General features: G+C 38.7%; 1 protein-coding gene across 2 annotated transcripts in view; it reads left to right on the top strand.

Annotated features, from left to right (window-relative positions):
- Positions 1 to 20,756, top strand: part of IL31RA (interleukin 31 receptor A) — a 99,561-nt gene that overhangs the window by 2,666 nt on the left and 76,139 nt on the right. Inside the window, exon 2 of one of the 2 annotated variants that reach the window (XM_070519647.1) lies at positions 15,180 to 15,270. In XM_070519647.1, the coding sequence (XP_070375748.1) occupies positions 15,216 to 15,270 (55 nt within the window). In that variant the 5' untranslated portion in view covers positions 15,180 to 15,215. Of the gene's footprint in view, positions 1 to 15,102; positions 15,271 to 20,756 lie in introns of both variants that reach the window. The other variant, XM_070519646.1, reaches the window with a different exon arrangement.

Here is a 20,756-nt window from a genome sequence, read left to right as displayed (position 1 = left end):
AGTTAGTTCCTTTTTATTGTGCAGTATTCTGTCATGTGAATATACTACAAATTGTTTTTCCACTTTCTTGTTGATGGGCATTTAAGTTTTCAGTTTTTTACTATTATGAATAAAGCTCCTATGACTATTTCTCTATAAGTGTTTTGGTGAAATAAGCACTCAGTTCTCTTAGGCGTGTACCTGGGAGTGGAATTGTTGGATCATAGGGTAAGTATATATTTAACTTCATTAGAAATAGCCAAAGAGTTTTCTAAGATGCTTGTACCATTTAACGTAGCTACTAGCATTGTAAGAGTGTTTCATTTGCTCCACATCCTCACCATTGTTTGGTATTGCTGGTATTTTTAATTCTAGCCATTTACTGTGATTTTAATTTATATTTACCTGATTTCTTACGTCTGTTGGCCATTTCTTTCTTTTTTCACCTGTTTACATGTCTACTCAGTCATGATCTTGCAAAAAATACACCTGAGTCATAAAAGGGGGTGGAGAAAAGATGGAATCAAGGGATGGGGTGCTATTTTTCTGGTCAGTGGATTGGTGACACCAAGAGTTGTGAAAATGGTTTATCTTTTGGCTAAATTACAGTCCTTTGGGTCACTGATTATATCTCTTAGAGTGATAGTAGCTGAGGTTACGACCCCCAAAACTTCAGTGACTTAACAAGGTAGAAGTATGTTTTTGTTCACCCAACTATCTAAGGAGGGTGTTCCTGGTAGGTAGATGGCCTCTCAAATAGTTACTTAGGACTCCAGGCTTCTTCTGTCGTGTGGCTCTGCAGTCTTTGATACATGGCTTCCAAGATCTTTATGCTGCTCTTCATGAAGCCAGGGAAAGAGTGGGGATGGAGGAAGAAGGAGGTAAATATATGGAAGGTTTTTATGGATCAAACAAGGAAATGGCATATAGATCTCTTCTCACATTCCACTGTTGAGAACTTAGTCACATCTAACTGTGAAGGAGACTGGGAAATGTAACCTTATCTGCGTGCCCAGGAAGCTGGGAATCAGCTAGCAGTCTCTGCCACTACTGATGAAATGAGATGTTCTCAGGAACAGTTAATGGATTCTGTACTAAAGTCAGAACAAAGACTAACTTCCTGATCTGCTTCAGATAGCAAGGAATCTGTGTAAACTGCTAAAGGATCTTAAATAAGACACCTTTGCAGTCTGTGTTGTCTGTAGCCTGACTGTGCTGTAGGAGTTAGAGAGTGACTGTGGAAGTACAGATAATGATAACTTAATAAATCCATTCTGTGAAGGCTTAAAATGCTTTGGTGAAAGCTCTTCTCCATTATAATTTTATCTGTCTAATATCTGATATTTATAAGATAAATGTAATTTAGAATAAAGTAATAAAATTAATATTTCAGGACTTTGTGATTTTAAAACTTTAAAAAAGTGTTTAAGTAGTTTTTAGTGACTTATTAGAAAACTACTTCTAAGACTGTCTATGGGGAAGTGCAAAGCTGTTTGACACCTTTCTCTTGAGCTACTAAGATACTCCTAATACATTGGAGTTGCTAAAGTCATTCCATTTTTCTTTTGTAGTTAAAATCCTTAACCAATAAGAGAGAGGTTGCCTTAAATCATTTAAACCCTGGGTCAGCAATCTTTCTAGCTCTTAAGAGTCCAGTGTACATCATTGTTAGAGGAAGAAGAAAGCAAGGGAAGAAAGAAGAGAGGAAACAGAAAGAAAAGGAGCATGAGTTGAGCTGCAGTAGATCATCCTAAGAAGCTCTGTGTTTAAGCTTTCCTTGGGGAAATTGTTGCTCTAGGGCACTGCTGACCAATAGAAATATAATGTGAGCCACATATGTGATCAATATATCCCAAATATCATTTCAACATGTAATCAATATAAAAATTATTGAGGTATTTTACCTTTTTTGTACTAAATCTTTGAAATCCGTTGCATATTTTACAATTACCTCACATTTCAATTTGAATGCTGTTTTCATTGGAAATACTTGATCAATATTTAGATTTTATAAAATACACATTACGATTCACATACCCAGTAGAGACTCACATACCCAAGTTGTTCCAAACAGACTTAAAAGTTTCCCAATAGCTGAATCAAGTCTCAGTTTTTAAATTTAAATTTTGATTACGTGTAATTAAAAATTCAGTTTCTCAGTTGCACCCGCTGGCTGTTGGCTACTATATTGACAGTGTAACTCTGGAGTCTAGACTAACTTTAGACTACACGGTTTAGGAAGGCAGGGACTTCTGCCTGGCACTGAGAAAGTGCTCAAGAAATATTTATGGTTTGAAAATGTTATCAAACCTATTTGAAAGTAGGTAGAATTGAACGTGAGGCTGAGTAAATAAACAAATGTAATTGAACAGGTGGAGGGAAGCCAGGCTTCCAAAGCTACTTTGTTTCTAAAACTTAATTATTTCTAATAAGCGTTCAGCGTCCAGTTTTTTAGAGCAGAATGGCTGTACCTTTTTGGAAGATGTCTCTTTCCAAGTCCAAAGGCTGGTAACTCTGGTCAAGTTGCTTGTCAGTTGCCACATAGTGGTTTAGCTAAACAATTATTGGGGGAAATATTCAAGCTGCTCTTTCTATAATCCATTGGTTTGAATTCAGGGAATATAAACTAAAGGAAAATGAATGTAGTCAAAGAAATTAAGATTGAAGTTCTGCAAATCATACATCCCATTCCATGTGACTCTTCAAAGAAAGCTGTTTTGTTCTTATAGGGGCATACACATCTAACTTTCAAAAAAATCTAACCAGCAACGGGGTCCTGAGTGTGAAAAAAGGACTCTATTCTTTGAGAATAGGGATCTTATACTCTAGCATTCTTATGTCTTTTCCACTAATTACCCAAATTTTAGTAGTTCAATGCTGTACTCAAGTCTTACTTCTTTCACAAAAGTCTTCCTAGATTACTATAGTTCATGGTTCTGCTTCTCTTCCCTGAATTCCTGTTTCATAAGAACCAAATATTTTGTCTTTCAAATATATATCTATAGTGTTATGAATTTTTTCCATTTGTTTAATGAGTTTTGACATGACTAGCACATCCAACTCAGTGTTTAATAAGTAGTAGTTGCTCAACATTTTCTTCTGTACACAGAAAACAAGAACAATATGGAAATCCTGGCTGATAAACCTCTTACGAACCTCTGACTTTTCCATGCTTTGTGTTCAGATTACTTTACTGCATTGTGCTTGGTTTGAGTAGTGACTTCTGGCACTCACTTGAGCTGGAGAGAGCGAGCTGAGCTGCCAGGTGTTGGAGTATGGGATTCAACAATGAGCTGTGTAATTACCCTGCGGTAGTTATTAAAGTGGGAAGAGGGATGGAGTCAGGAGTTTAGTTAAAGAAACAGTAACAGACTTATCTTCTTTCGAGCTGTGACAGGAAAATATTCATTGATTTGATGCCATAGGTCTTTTCTCTTGAAATAATATGAAAGGGCTTAAGTTTTGAGATGAATGCCATAGAAATAAATATATTTTTCAGCAATGAGCATCGGAGAATAAGAATGTTTCATTTTTCAGCCATGTGGGATCCTGGCTTCCACTCAGCTGTCTTTGTCCTCAGCAGGATCTGGTTCCTCGTACATTCCTCTCATTAGCTATTCCAAAATGTTACTGCTGTCTTTAAATCCTTTCTCTTAGCAGATGGCCATTTCTCCTATTTTAGAGGGAAGACAGAGGCCATCAGGTGGAAAGGGCTCCAATCTACAAACACATCTGCAGTCAAGTTCATTCTTCATTCTGAGAGGACAAATAAACACGTACCCTCTCCTCTATCAGGCATCCCACCAATGTATCCATTTTTCACAGCCTTAATTTCAGAATTAAGCTTCTTTCAAGAGACATGCTGCTCTTCACTTCCCATGCATTCCTCCTGCTGCATCCATGCTCCTGCTGCCAAAATCTCATTGCAGCTGGCTCCAAGAGGACTTATTTTAACAAAGTGGATTTAAAATGGATTTACTTTAACAAAGTGTGTAATGAAGAATTTGGATGATTTTAGTATTAGATGAAGGTATAGGCTCCTCATGTCAACAAGAAAATAGGAAACAAAACTTCAGGAAAAATAAAAAGCTCTACTAGAAAGTCATCATCTAAATAAGAAAAAGTGTGGCATTATTTTGAGGAAACCTTAGAGTTTAGGAAAAGATAATCCAGTTGACTTTGATTCTTGAAACAATCTGGCGTTGTAGTTTGAGGGAAATGGGATTATGTTACTTTTTCTATATGTGCAAAACACTACTTGATTCTGTTGTAATTATTGATTAGTATTATAAATGCTATTTGTTGTTTTAAAATCAACGTATAGATAAAGCATGTATGTCATAAGTAAAATAATGTAAAACTTACAAACCTTTGAGAAGATAAAAGTAATAGTATAGCTGAAGATTTTCAGAGGAGGAGTAGGGGAAAAGAAGGGTAGAGGCAAGGCTGCGTTAAAACTAAAGCAGCCATAATCCAACAGGAAAGGCCTCATTTTATAAAGAAAGTAAAATTAATTATATTTTATTTAACCCAATGTATTAAAAATGTTACTTCAACATGTAAGCAATATAAAAATTATTAATGAGAATTTTACATTCTTTTTTTTGTATTGTCTTCAAAATCTGGTGTGTATCCTACACTTCCAGCACATCTCAATTTGAAATTGCTGCATTTCAGTTGCTCAATAGCCACTTGGTTACTGCATTGGACAGCACAGCTCGAGATGCCATAAGTGCTAAACAGATTATGCAAGTAATAGTAAAATAAAATTTTATTTTCAAAGTGTCATAAAATATACAACTATAAAATAAAATTAAAATAACTCGTTTGTAGATACTCCTCCCTCTTCTCATCTCCTTCCGTCTAAGCCCTGGACACTTTAACATGTAGAGGGTAGAGGTCAGGGAGAAGAGGAGGCCTAAGTGAAGGTGACTGAAAAGAAGACTCATGAGGCAGGAGGAAAACCAGTAGAGCACGGTGCTCTGGAAGCAGTGGTGTCCTGGTGCCAGCTTAGAATTTAGTGAGCTGGTTGTCAAGTATGGCCATCATTAAAAATTATATAAACTTAATTTAAAAAATTGTTTTAATAAAAGTAATGGTCAATCACTTTCTAATTATTTTACTACATTTTACTACTGTCTATGCTCTTGAGATTATTTATGTCTTTTGTATCTGTGTGGTGGAAATACCATATAATGATGTGTGCTATTGCACATCTGTTTCCAACTCCGCATTCAGTGATGTCACATTGGTAGCTTAAAGTTGGCCATGGTAGAACTATTTATACTACAGACATCAGCAAATGCTACAAATCAGGGCTTTTAAGATTTTTCTTGGAGAGCTTGTTAAACATCCAGGACGCAACTGCATGGAAGCCAAGAGAAGATAGAGTATCAGGGAGAAAGTGATTAGTTGTGTCAAATGCTGCTAAGATGAGGTCTAGGAAATGACCATTGGATTAAGCTACATGGATTTACTGTGATAAAAAAAAAATCACTGCCTTTGTGAACTTCCATTCTGACTATTGAGTGTAGATTTTAACAATGGGGATTTACCAGTAAGCAGAACAGAAAATTCCTACCATCATAGTCTGGTCCCTGCCTGAAGGACTTGCTGCTCTTGCAAGTGTCATTCTCTCCACCTTCTCAACTTTGTGCAGTCTCTATTTGGAATGCCCCTTGATGCCTTATTCTGCTGGTGTACGTCTGTCTACTCATTCTTCATGATTTAGCTCAAATGTTTACTCCTTTATGTAGCTGCCTTTGAACTTCCTAGGCAAAGTTAAATGCTTTCCCTAAACATTCCATTTTCCTCAGTCCTGTATTTTTCTCATTATGTAAGGATTGCCCATTTCTACGTCTGTCTTACACCTAGTCCACAGAATGTTAGTGACTGAGATCTTCATCTTTGTATCACAGGGCCTACCATAATCCTTGGCATGTGTTAGATGCTAATAGATATTTAGAGACTGAAGGAATCAGGTAATTAAGCTGGTATATAAGATATTGAGACCTGATCAGGGCAGAGCACCACAATATCGACCCCATGGAGGGATAAATGGTGGTCAGTAGAGCTGTACTTGTTCAGTCTCTTCGCCATTTGATAGTCTCTCCTTTTTCATCATTTCCCCTGATTTGAATATCCAGTCTGGGACCTGAAACAACATGCTGTGTTATAAGAGAAAACTTCTTTGCTTTCTATTCAGAGAGCCTTTGTATTGGTAAAATTTCCCAATTGTTATTTTGTCTGTCCTGATCAGTTTACACTTTGAAATTATTCATCTGTTTAGTAATTACTATTTTATTTCCACTTCCTTATATTTTCTTACAACTATATTTCTCCCAAACATCATTGTTAAATTGGGGATAATCTGGTTGCAAGGAACTTTAATCTAACTTTAATCAGCAGATTATTGCAGTGATATAACAGATAATGTCATGGACATCGTAGGCAGGGAATACATCAGGGTCTCGTGTGTTCCACACAAGCATATGGGAAGTCGGGTATTGAACTGTATGTCATCATGTGGACTATCACCCTTGCTTCTCTCTTTGCTTTCCATCAGTCTCCTCTTAACCTTCTTTCTTTTCCTGCACATCTAAAATATGGCTGCTAGCACCAATGACCTGTTAGCCCCATGGTCCACTACCATCTAGCTGACTCAGTTCCATGTACCTAGGTGAGAGAATCTGATGGGTCAGCCTGGCCTGTGAATCACTTGTAACCTGGGACAGGGGGTGTATTAGTTTCCTGGGCTATCGTAACAAATTTCCACAAAATTGGTGGCTAACAACATACATTTATTCTCTCTCAGTTCTGGAGGCTAAAAGTCCAAAATCAAGCTGTCTGCAGGGTTGGTTCCTTCTGGAGGCTCTGAGGGAGAATCTGTTCCATGCCTGTCTCTTAGCTTCTGGTGGCTCTGGCATTTGGTGTTCCTTAGCTTGTAGGTGCATCACTCCAGTCTCTGCTTCTGTAGTCACATAGCTTTTCTCTTGTGTCTCTCTCTCTTTCATTTTCTGTCTCTTATAAGGACACTGGTCATTGGCTATAGGGCCCACCTTAATCCAGGATAATCACATCTAGAGATCTTTATTCCAAATAAAGCAATATTCTAAGGTTCCAGGTAGACATATCTTTTGAGGGTCCACTATTCGACCCACTACAGGAAGTGTAGTCAAAGGCTACCAGCATGGCTTCTAGGCCCCATCCCAGGTGCCAGTAAGTGTCTGGCTTTTACACATCTCTGCCAGGAATATTTGTTATTTTATAATTTTGTGCATTTACTTCCAAGTGACATGTTCCACTAAAATGTCTCTTTCTCTTCATTACTTTCTGGGATCCACTTTTCTTAGGGTGGAATTAATGGCTTCCCTTTCCCATTTCCCGTAGCACTTTATACACACCTCTTTGACAGCACTTGCCACTGGCTTATAGCATCTTGTTTACATGTCTGTTTTCCCACTTAAGTTGTGAACTTTTCCTGGGTGGGGCGTTTGCCTTCCTGGGCTTTGTTTCCACAGTGTCAAGCACAGGACCTGACATTGAATTATGTTTATGGAATTGAGTTGAAAGACTGGAGTGTGTGGATTGAGTCTCTTCCCCTCTAACCTCAGTGTTACTTTATTCAAGTATATTAATTATCCATTTCACCCAGTTCTTTCTGATTTTGTGCTTTGTTATGCCCTCTGTTACACACTCAGACCTTCCCCATCTCTTCCTTCCCTGCTGCCACCACCTACTTTAGCCCTTATCAACAAAATCCTGCTGCCATAGCTTCATTGGGACCTGCAGGTTCAAGTTGCTCTCTTCCTTCAGTTCACGTTAATCTACCATATTGCACAGATGTTATTTGTGGTAATTATGTTCTATAAAGTCACTGCGAAGACTGAATTAATGAATACATACTGAGCCTCTCTCTCTAGGGGAAATACAGAGTTGAGTTCCTGTGAGCCTCTGGTCACAACATTTTTGTCAACCCATCAATACATTACCTTGTTTTATATGTGTTTCGGTTTAAAGACACCTTATTTACTATATTGTTAATGCGTTAACCCTGAACTCACAGCCAACAGCGGTATAACTCGTGCCTGAAGAAAGTTTATCTAACGCATGTATTTTCTCTATAAGGCACATCACAGCTTGCTTCTTCAGCACTATGCTTGGGGGCCATTTTAAAAAGCAAAATCACCAACAAAAAAACACAAAAACCTGAAAAACGTGGCACTAAATAAACAACAAAAAGACACTTGTGTACAGTATGAGAGCAGAGTGTTGCCTTGTTTAACCTCAGCTGGGAATGTGCGCTTCAGGCGACTCAAGGTTTTCGCCACTGCACATGTCTGCGAATGACTGCAAAAGCACCTCAAGTGTTGATCTTGTGGATACAAGTTAAATTTTAGAAAGTAGATGAATTTGCAAATACGGAATCCATGAATAATGAGGATCAATTATAGCTATCTGGTGTCTCAAATTCCTGAGCCATTATGAGATTCCATGGCACAATTCTTGCTTCTTGTTGGCATCCTGTTTGGGTGTTCTTAGGTTTTAGCTTTCTTGTCTTTACCAATTCAGTTACCACACAATTCACTTCTCATATTGCAAAAATGTGTTGACATCTCTCATTGTCTCTTCTCCCATTTGTTTTGTGGCTCTATACCTTTCCTATACCTTTAATTTTCCTGGAGTTTCCTGAGAGAGTAGAGATAAATGCTTACGTTCAATCAGCCATGTCTTAACCAGAATTCTATTTCATACACAAGACCTTTAGTCAGTATTACACATATAACAGATGTTTATTAAGTATTGGTTGAATAAATTAAGGAAGTACCATTTTTATGCTAACGTAGCTATTCTAGATAGTACATTATAATGAGATTTTTAATATCTCATGATCTACTAGGTAGAAGACTACCTCTCTTTCTCCTCCTCATTTCTGCTAACCTCTTTTACTTTATGGAACATTGCCTAAGGAAGATGGGGAATGGGTTCAAAATAAAACATATGAGGCTGGAAAGCACATATTGTTTTAAAGTTTAGATTGGGTTTCCTTCCTTTTGCTTCATAATCTCTTCCCTAGTCTATTTTATGACTTAGTTACAAAAGGTTGTAAACTTTTAGTGCTCAAAAGGATCCCAGAAGTCATCAAATTTTACCCTTTGATTCATAGGAAACTGAGTCAGGCTGCCTTGCTTCAATTCCTGGTTCCACCACTTCCTCTGGACTAGTTTCTCAATTGTTTTGGCCTCAGTTTCCTCATCTGTAAAGTGGGGAAAAAATACTACTGATGTCATAGGATTGTTGTGAAGATTAAATGAGATAATTAATTCAAAGTTCTTAGTACTGTGCCTGATGCATAGTAAGAGCTCCTCATATTATTAATTATCATTAACTCTCATAATCTGCTAAATTAGTGGCTTAGCTGGGGCTCCAGACTCTCAGTTCAGTATGCTTTCCTTGAGACATAAATAAGAATTATAAACTCTTTTCTGAGTTAGCTACCATATTTCCTTCTTCATTTAAAAGTAATTACATGATTACATCTTTCTCTTTTCGAGCTAAAGATACTCTCAGCATTTTACCTATTACCACATTTGTAAGGACTTCCTGAATTTAAAATTTAAAATTTAATCATTCCTTTTAGTTGTTTATGGCACTTTCAGATGTCACTTTTCCTGTAAAGTTGAGTGGTCCCATGGAGGCAGATTCTTTTTTTTAGTTACAGTAATGCACTCCACTTCCCAGCACAAGTGGGTTAAGTGCCACCCTGGCTGGGGCTGGGCTTAAAAGCAAAGGAAGAGCCCTTGGACAACCAGAGAGGAAATATTCACACGACTTTTTGTAGATAAATTCCAAATCGCCCTCCCTGTCCTGACTTGTGCAGAAGGGACAGAGCACCTTTGATGCGGATCCTGTGAACCAGCAGGACATCTGTGAGACACCGCCTGATACAGGCAGGTGAGCGCCACACTCATTCAGAAGTCTGATAACTCAAACCCTTGCAAATTAGGCCTCTTTTTCTGTTATGCAAGAGTCTTTTTCTGCTTTCTTCAGTGAAATTATGGGTGAGAACCCACCACATGAATTGCTCCTTAGCTAGACTGATTGTTGATTGTCACAGGGAATCTATATTTTGGCTGTAAATATTTTAAAATGCTGGGGTGATAGTGGAGAATCGGGGGGTCAGAGGTCAGGGGCTGGGGAAAATAAATGAACATAATGGATTTATCTTTCTTGAAACTCTAGGCTACAGAAAATTAGACGTAGGAGATATGGAGGAAAATCCTTGTGTGTATTGGTGTTTTGTGGCAGGAGGGCTGAGGACGAGTAAATCACTAATAGCTACTGCTTGATTTTGGTAGAAAGAGTCTAGGCTTTGGAATAAGACAGTCATGGGTTTGAATATAGCTATGCCACTTACAAACTGCGTGATTTTTGGACTGGTTACTTAATATCGCAGAACCTCAATTTCCATATCTGTAAAGTGGAGATAATAATGCCAACTCTACAGGGATTTTTAGAAGGACAAGATATAATTTATGTAACATAATTGGTATTTTGTAGTCTCAGTGTCACATCATCACTGTGTTTTGGCAATCTTCCTGCTTGCCATCTCAAAATGTTCTTTGTACAAAGGTAGCATGCACCTCAAATGGGTTTATAGACTTTGAAACTGAATGTAGTTACCTGACAGCTCTTTTTTTAAATTGAGGTATAATTCACGTAGAACATTATATTAGATTTAGGTGTACAACATAATGATTTGATACTTTATATATTGCAAGGTGATCACCACAATAAGTCTAGTTAACATCCATCACCATATATAGTTAGAAAATATTTTTTCTTGTGATGAGAACTTTTAAGATCTACTCTCTCAGCAACTTTCAAATATGCAATACAGTATTATTAACTATAGGCACTATATTGATAACTCTTGATCCCATCTTTGGCAGAGTATGTAATCAATTTCCTCATCCAAAAAGAAAGGATAACATTAGTTTATTAGACTAAAATTGCCAATATTTGACTATTAAACTTATGAAAATAGCAATTTCATGTGATTCAATCTAAAAATATCTGCCTCATTTACCTCAAAGGTGACAAGGATCAAATGAGACCATATGTATAAAAGTGCTTTGTAAATAAAGAGCTGTTATTACTATTATTATCATCATCACTGCAGGCTCCAAATCTACATTTAAAAGAGAATGAGAACAGGGGGCCCCTCTACTTGATCAATAAAAGTAAAACTATAAACCAAATTCTACTGGTCTGTAAGGAATTTGCGGACACTGAATAAGGCCAGGTAGCTAGCTGCTTGCTACCTTCCTCCCAGTGATAGAGCTGACGGCATCTTGAATTTACTCCTCCTCGAATTTACTCATCATTTAAAAACCCAATATCATAGTGTGCACAGTTCTTGGGACAGAATGGGTATCAGCATACATTAGTTGAGTGACTGTATGAATGAATGAATGAAAGTAGGGCCAGACCCGGGAAAAATCACATAGTGGTACATTTTGTACAAGTGAAAGCAGATGAAACAGCATCCAGGCTGCAGCTTTGAGTAGGAACTGAATTGCCAGAGGGCGGCCTGTGGGGGTGTGTGTGTGTGTGTATGTGTACGCACTTGTGTGTGTAGTGGGGGATTGCTAGAAAGTAGAACAGCCACACTCTATTTCTTTTGCTTTGGTTATGAGACAGGATGTGAGGAGGCAGGGATAATTTAACATGCTAAAATTTTTAGCATCAACTGGCAGAGGCAGTATCTCCTCCTTTGTTTTCTCCCTCTTGCTTTGTCCCCAACGACTATCTATAGCCAGCAATAATTGCGTGGATTTGTTTCCACTCATTCTACTCCAAACAGTAGCTAGTACTTTAAAGATAATACCCCACGAATTACTTAAGTGGCATCACTGTATATTCTGAGTCCTTTAGTCCAGCATGGAATATTCATAGTGTTGTTTGAGAATTCTAGGCCTCCATTAAATGCTGTATTCAAATGAGGTCCTACCATTGAGAAACTGTGTCTTTCTAGGAAGTGACCTCATTGAAGTCCAGTTATTAAAAGCTGCTGCATTTTAAAAGTTGGGGCTGATGACCCAGGGAATGCAGGAAATGATTTGATGGTTCTCCTCAAGAGTATGGCATCATCTTTGTGAATTTCCTGTGACCCACAGTGTTGCTGCACCCAGAACTGCTCAGATTTGGGGAGGCTGATTCACATCATTTAAGATTCAAGAAACTGATGTATTTAACCAAAGGGGGGATAGTGTTTCTAATAACTAGAAGGCTCATGTCTCTTTTTTTTTTTTAAGTATTTTATTGAGGTCATATTGGCTTATAACGTTGTGTAAATTTCAGGTGTACATTACTAAATAGTAATTTCTGTATAGACGCATCATGTTCACTGCCAGTAGTCTGGTTTTTATCCATCACCATGCTTTTGTGCCCCTTTACCCCTTTCGCCCTCCCCCTAGAAGGCTCACATCTCTTGTTCAGGGCCTCCCCTTCTGCTAAATTAGTAATCAGAGAAGGCTTCACAGAATCAGAGCAATCAGAGAGATTTGGGGTTTTGAGGTATCTTTCATCAAGGTTGTGGTGAGGTCTGATGGTTGCACTGTTATAGAATATATTGCTCCAGTAACAGGAAGTTTCATCATTTCTTCGAGCAGATAGTACTGGATAAACACTGCCAACTTACTGTTTTATTTTTAACTATCGATGTTTTACATTCAGAGGTGACCTCTCCTTTCTGTTCTGAAAATCTCCTTCTATTTACGATTCAATTAGTTGAATAGATTCCTGCAGCTGAATGACGATGATTTTCCAGATCCAACTCTGAGATTATACCAGTTTTCCTTGCCTGGCATTTGGAGTGAACTCAAGCTCTTCAACTGAACATTTACCCATATAGTCTTGATTTACTCCCACAGATAACTAGGGTCACCTTTGTGCACAGATTTTGCTAGTTGAACTCTCAATTGAACTTATTTCTAAGTTCCTGGGAGGCACCTCACATTTGTTCGCATTTACCACCCATGAGCAATCACTTTGAGGTGGTCCTCCGGTGTGTCAGGGAAAGTGGAAAAGGCACTGGAGGGTAAGCAAGCATTAGAATGAGGGGCATTGTCATAATAGCAATGCTTATTGGCTTTCCACTGTCAGTCCTCTCCTGAGATGCTCTGTGCTCTCCTTGCACTATTATAATTACAGCACTGAGCATGTGATATTTGTGATTAGTGTCCATGCTTCTGTCTCTGCAAGTAGATCAGTGGTTCTCAGCCCTTTTTTGCCTCAAACCCATTTGAGGGGTATGACACAGAGCCATCAATGACAGTAGCTCACCCTGGAATTTTACATCCTCTCTGTCCTCTGACCCCCTTCTCCTTCTTAAAAACCATTGAACTAGAATGAAGTCAGGGACAGGCTCTTCTTTTATTCCAGCATCTAATGTGTGGCTGGCACAGTGCTGAATGAATAAGAGAATACTTGAGGTCACCAGCTAATTTGTGAGAGTGCCAGGGCTCGAACTCAGGCAGTGTGAACTTCTAGAATGCCACACTCTTCAACTACTGCAACTTTTCCAGCTTTGTCTCTACATATAATTTAGTACTGTTGATTTTCTTTGAGGTTTTTTTTTTAATTTCCCAAATAGTAGGTGAGTATTCTCACTGTAAAGGAGTCAAGCAATAATTACTATTAATTTAAAAATATTTTATATGTTAATATTTTATTCAACATTTAATATTGATAAGATTAATAAAATGCAAAACCCAGAATAGCAGTTTTAGCTTTAGCATCTGTAATTATTCATTTATTCAATTATTGAGACTGTCAACATCATAGCTTCTATAGAGTTTTCATGGTTTGGCTCCCTCCCTTTGCAGTATACTTTTGGGACTTGTAAGGGCACGCCTTCTGGCTAGGAGATGGAAAAAATTAAGAGAATATTTTTAATGATTAGACCTTAAAAAATGCTATTAGTGTTATGATTAATTTTTAAACAACACATTTATTTTTCATTGAAAATTAAAATTTTTCCCTTTAAACTTTGGACTCATTTAAATCAAAACAGTTATTTCTTGAAAGAATAGCTACTGCTATTGAGTAACAGTCATTAACTATTGCTGATATGTAACCAGCCTCTTATTGTTTCATGATAGTATTTTTATTATTATAGCTCCAAGTTCTCATTCTGCTTTATTGTCTTAGGCATTTTCAGTTAGTTAGGTATTTCAATTGGTTCATACATGAGAAAATTTTATCCTTGTGGTTTTCTCCAGAAATGCTGCATGTGAATTTTTCTCAAATGATTAATTTTATTGAGAACTCTTCTCCCCCCTTCCCATAATGATCTGTCAGATGAAAATGTAGCATCATCTATTTCTTCCTGAAAGTGAGGTATTGCTTTTACATTTGCTTATCCTTAGACTATCTCACCATCTTACCTGGGATATGATGAGGAGCCAACAGTCTTTTTAGTCTAATTAATTCCATGAACAATAGTGAATGTCTACCATGTACCAGGCACTGTCTTAAATACTAAGGCTTCAAAGAGGAGTAAGAGAAGCTCTACTCTTTGGAAGCTTCCTATATGTAGAGAAGCCAATAGGTAAACTGCTAAATGCCATGCTGTGTGTCACGTGCTGCAGTAAAGATGGCAAGGACGGTGGATGGGACACAGGGAGGAACTGGCTGGCCAACTCCGTCTGGGAGTTCAGGGAGGGCATTTAGAGAAGGTTAGCCTTGAGATAAGTCTGGAAGGATGGATTGATTTGCGAAGAATAAGGGAGAAAGGACATTCTAGGCAGAAGGAACCACATGGGCAAAGCATGGGGATGTGAAATAACACCGTGCTTTTGGGAAATTATTGGTTGTTCCATTTGGCCAGAATGTTGGGAACTGAGACGGAGACCAGAGGGCAGTACTATTTTTCGGATATATTCTTGGTGGCTAGTATACTTTTCATGTTACATAGTGGAATGAATTGTGGACAAAATAAAATGTTGACTAGGGTTGATAGAGTAATTATGAAGGGATCTATGTGATGATTGCCAAAAAAAAAAAAAAAAATTAAAGAGTTAAAAAAATAAATAAAATACCTTTCCTCAAAATCCCCAGAATCTGTTTGTTACTGGAAATAGAGTTGTTGAGAAGAGACAGGAAGCACAGTAACTCTTGACTGATGACATATTCAGCTCTCTCACCAGCCTGCCTGAGATAGCTAGAAGACTATGTGGGCCTGGACACTGTGGATGCTCCCTCTACTCTGCAAATTCAGCCTGGCAGGTAGGTGGGCCTGTGGCCTTTTATGGATTATGTGATTCTTACTGCCTTCTTTGGACAAGAATTGTTACCTGATAACAAAGGGACACCTGGACATGGCACATGTTCATGGGCAACAGAGGATTTGTGAACTCCCTGAATTTGTGTGGGTAGGCGTGTGCATTTTGGTATATACTTATGCATATGCAAATTTGGCAAGATGGCCTATCATATTTTCAGAGGGAGATATGACCCCCCCCCCCAAAAGGTCAAGATCTACTGTTTTAGAGTAATGATAAGTGCTTATCTCAATAGTTTTTGTGTTAAGTGCAGTGGTTTCATATAAAACGTAAATACATAAAAACAAAAATATATAATTTTTGCACTATTTGCAATAAATTCCAAGAATGTGGGAAATGATGAAACAATGTATTTCTACAACGGTCCAACTCAAGACTATGGGCCTAATATCCATACAGTACCTTCCAGATCTAAGGTCCATTAGTTTGATCACATCTTACATTAAAGGAAAAAAATTAAGACCAGAGGGGGGAAAAGTGAAGAATGGGCAATGGGAAGGTAGGGAAGGCATCCTGTAGTGTACTAGTTTGCTAGGCCTGCCATAACAAAATACCACAGACTGGGGGCTTAAATTAACAGAAATTAATTTTCTCATAATTCTGGAGACTGAACTCCAGGATCAAGGTGCCCACAGGGTTGATTTCCCCTGACACCTCTCTCCTTGGCTCACACTTGGCTTTTCTCTTGCTTCCTCTTCATGTAGTCATCCCTCTGTGTATCTTAATGTCCTCTTCTTACAGTTAGATTGGATCAGGGCTCACCTTAATGGCCTCATTTTAACTAATGTCTCCTTAAAGGCCCTATCTCCAAATACAGTCACCTTCTGAGGTACTCGGGATTAGGACTTCAACATATGAATTTTGAATGAGGACACAATTCAGCCCATAACATGTAGTAAGTGGGGGTCACCAAGAGAGCAGTCATGACCTAGAGATAATGTTTTTCAGACCTCTGTCCTGGCATGGCCTGGCTTGCAGCCCCCTTGGGTTACACCTGTGGTACCCAGGAGCTTTATAGACAATATAGGCAGGGAGGCCTGTGTCTCCCCATTTCATTTAGCCTCTCCTGGCCAGCTCATAAATCAACAATTGCTCCCAGTTATCCAATTTAAAGTTCTTATTATGTGCATCATAGCACCTTTTCCCTCAGCTTGTCTTTTCCTATCTTTCGTCTTTGTCTTCTCTTCTTACCACCTTTTACTTACACCATCTCCTACATAACTGGCTTCAGTTACCAGCCTACTTCCCTTCTGCACTATCATTCCCTTGGTCTCTGCTCAGCCTTACTCTTCTATTTCAAGACACTTTTCAAAAGACTGACAGCAACAGCACCAAAGTGATATGAGCGTAGAGAAAAAAAGGGGGATTGAGAACATCTTTTTAATTTTGAAAAATGCTCCTCTTACATGTGGGAAATTCTCTGAAAAGCAAGAACATTCTCCTAATCTTTCTTAGAAGAAATTTATGACTATTACCCCTTATTTCTAAAAATAGGGGAAATAGTTATTTCTAGAAATGTAGGAATATAGTTATGTAGTTTTTTGAAGCTGTGGGAGGATAGATGTGTGCAAGTGACAAATTAGCCTTCAGTTACCCTATTTTTTAAAAATAAAAATTCTGTTTTTGAATAATTTTAGATTTACAGAAAAATTGTGAAGATAGTACAGAGAGTTCTTGTGTACTCCTCATCTACTTTCCCCCATTGTTAATATCTTATAATACCACAGTACATGTGCCGAAACTAAGAAACTGATATTTGGCAGATTACTGTTGACTAAATTACAGGCTTTATTTGGATCTCACTCGTTTTTCCATTAATGTTCTCTTTCTGTTCCAGGATCTAATTTGGGGTACTATATTGCATTGAATTGTCATGTCTCGCTAGTCTCTGCTGGTCTGTGATAGTTTCCTAGCTTTTTTCTTATTTCTCATGACCTTGACAGTCATGAAGAGTACTGTCCAGTACTACTGGGTTTTTGTAAAAAATATAACAGAGGTGAAGTGCCCTTCATTGCTTGGTCACAATTTCCTTCCACTTAAGAGTTGAATTCTAATTAGAGATAAGTTGAATAAGATTTAAAATAGACATGCTGGTTGCCAGCAAGTCAAAAGGCAGGACAATAGATGTGTAAGCTCTGCCAGCCATGGCAGTTCTGTTACATAACGTTAAGGCAGTTCAGATGTGTGTGTCACACCAGATAACTGAAACTGGAACGGGTAACCATAAGTAAAGCAAGAAAGTTAGAGTAAAGCCTAATATTGTTTATTGACTTAGTCCTTTTTATTCCATTTTCCCCCAACCCCCTAATTTGTGATAAAACAAAGCTAAAATGACCTGAGATACATATGCACAATTAGAATGTCATGAGGACACACAAGAAGAAGCAGCAAAACTGTTAAAGTTAATTCCTCCTCCAAGTCTTAGAATCCTAGATTTTCAGACTAGGCTTTCTATTTTTACATGAATCAGGGAGCATTGTTTATGCTGCAGAAATAAGCAAGCCCCAAATATTAGTGTTTAAAACAACAAACTTTATATGTCCATCACAGGTAAGCAGGGACCTAGGCTGATGCAGGCTCTACCATCCTAATATATTACCAGCTCAGCATCGATTTTCAGGTTGTGCAGGGGCAGAGGGAGGAGAGAAAGATGAATCATGCACCAGCACTTAAGTTCTCCTCTCATGTCAGAGGCCAAAGCAAGTCACATGGCCATGCCTAATTTCAAGGGGGCAAGGAAGTAAATTCTTCTCATATGTCCAGGAAGGGGAGATATTGATAAGCACTGGAAGTATTACTGAGCATTCATTTTATTTATCACTGATCTCTTCTGTAATACCAGTGTAGGGGATTAGAATATGCCACCCCAAAATATGCTGCTTTGACATAAGGGTTATTTTGATCTGGAGGCAAATGAGACTCAATAGATGAAGAAGAAATGAAGCCTTCTTGGTTCTTCCTTTATCTGACTAAAAGCAGAAACTTCTGAAAAATGAGGACTGCTGAAAACCTCCTCTCCTGGGGAAGTTTTATGGCCATGAAGAAGACGGAAAGTTGGTGCCAAGATGGACCTGCACAGACGCAAACCTTGCTCCATTAATTTCCCGCATATATTTTACCTTTCCACAGTTTGCCACCCTTGAAAACCTAAATTTCTTTTCTTTTTCTTGTCTATTCTCTATAAATTTGTTGTTTTTTTCCTTAAGATGCTATATAAGCCCAAGTTCTAACCATCCCTTTGAGTTATTCCTCATTGAGGTTTCTTTTGCATAATATGCATTGCATGCATTAATATACTCTTTTTCTCTTATTAATCTGTCTTTCGTCAGTCTAATTTTACAGGACCCCAGCTGGAGAACCCAGGAAGTTAAAGGAAAAAGAATTTTTTCCTTCCCTATACCAATATCAAGTGGCCTCTGTAAGAATGTTGCTCTCTCTTGCCATGTGCCAAACAGTAAGGGCAAAACAAATGTAACTCCATAAAAAAGCTCAGGTGGAGTGGAAAATTGTTTTTAGAACCACCTTCTCTTCTCCTGATACCTGGTGATACTGATGGTTCTAGAACCCAGATGTTTAACTCCTTTACTGACTTACGGCTTTTATATAATTTAATCAAAGCTTCTGAAAGAGCTAAGGACAGGTATTCGAGGAAAAACAGGTAAGACCATGGTTCACCAAGGTTTTGTAGGGGTATATTTGGATCCATGAGGATCTATTCCTGCCTTAGTTTTTTGGTGGCTAGCTTTGGGTTCAGCCAATGTATGGTGGCGTGAGAATGAAGAAGGAAATAGAAAGAAAAAAAAAAGCATAGGGAGCCGTAATGAGAGTAGTACAAGACCAAAGAATATTCTGGGGAGATAGGGAAAAGGTTTTGTGTCCTTGATCTCCAGCAAAGGATCACCTTGGAAATCCTGCTAAGAGTTAGTGTGACAGGTATTAGTGAAATGGAGGTTGGGGGGCAGGCTAACATTGGATGACTATTTGTAAGAAACTTGACCGAAGGACTAAAGACAGACCCACATGTACACACACACACATACAGCCATTATCTCTGAGCCATGGAAAGAGGGAGTGAGTTGGTCAGTGTGAAAGTTGTTCCTCCAGGGGCGTTGTTGCTGACCCTTGGTTCGCTGTCTTGTAGGATTTTCCACGTTCCCACTGGCACTTATGAAGTGTCAAATCATTAATATTCTGCTTGCTGACCCAAGGAATCCTCAAGGAGAGTTTCAAGCTGTGTGGGCTCTTCGAGGAATGTGTTACTGGTCTAACTTCTAATCTCCACTTAATAATGCAGTATTATTTGGTTCAGGTTCGGTTAACTTTGGTCTTTTTAATCATTTGGAATTAGAGATCACCAGCTTTGTCATGGTTTTCAGCATGCAAGTAGCAAAGACAGAAAGTCTTTTGACTTAACTGCTGACTGAGGGGTCACCTGCAGGGATCAGGTTCATGTGCAGGACTCAGAGGAAGGCAGCTTCTCAGGAAAGAGCTGGAAATGTTGACACAACATGGAGGCACCTAGCTCTCCCTCACTCTTGTTTGTCGTTCCCAGGGGCTCCTTTACCCATGTGGTCAGTGTGCATTTCGTAGAGCAAATATGTGAATGTATGTACAAATCCAAAAAATCTCAAACCTAAACAAAACAATGAATGCCACCCATTCTGGAACCCTTTACTACTGCCTTCCTATTAGAAAGTAAAACCTCTGACAGAGTTGAAATGTATACAGTATTAGTCAGATGTGCAGAGAAAATTAATAGCATCTTTATTTGCTATAATCAAGTTAATCAATTTCAAAAGTCCCCTCTCCCTTGGAAAGCCAGGTAGAGCTGAGAAAGGGGAGGAGTGGGTAGCACTTACATTTGTTAACATTGTCTTAGTTTCTTCTGGTTTATGGTGTCTTTTAGCTAATTCAGTCTCTCTGGGGTACATGCTTACTGTTTCAGAGTTCCTGCCTTTCTCCCACTCCTGCTTAGATGGTGTCTGGGTATATGAGCAGGGTTTATGTGACTTCAGAGTCTTGGGCAGGGGCTCCTGAATCATGTGAGCAGTCCTTGTGTTGCCCTGTGGTCTTCTCTGGACTGTCTGCTGTGATCTTATCCCTCCTCTGCTATCTACTGCAGGACAACTGGCTTTATCTTGGCTTTGGGGCATCATTCTGGCACCTACTCCTGAAGTTCATACCCCAGTTGTTTGCCTGTGGTTCTGAAGTCCCCCTGTGCACAGAAGCTTCTTCATCTGAATCTCAGGCCTGGACCAGCCCCATACATCTATACCCACCCCTTACCACCTACTCTGAGACACAGTGAACTTCTGGATCTCTGCATGCTGCACTCACTTGTATGGAGTGCACCTGAAGAGCTGCCCCAGCCTACCCTCAGTGCAGTGTTAAGACTTCTCTGCCACTCTGGAGTTGGTGCTGAACAGAACA

The sequence above is a fragment of the Equus asinus genome, chromosome 10, assembly GCF_041296235.1.
Source record: "Equus asinus isolate D_3611 breed Donkey chromosome 10, EquAss-T2T_v2, whole genome shotgun sequence".
In the NCBI taxonomy this organism is placed as follows: Eukaryota; Metazoa; Chordata; class Mammalia; order Perissodactyla; family Equidae; genus Equus; species Equus asinus.
This window is presented reverse-complemented; position numbering and strand designations above follow the sequence as displayed.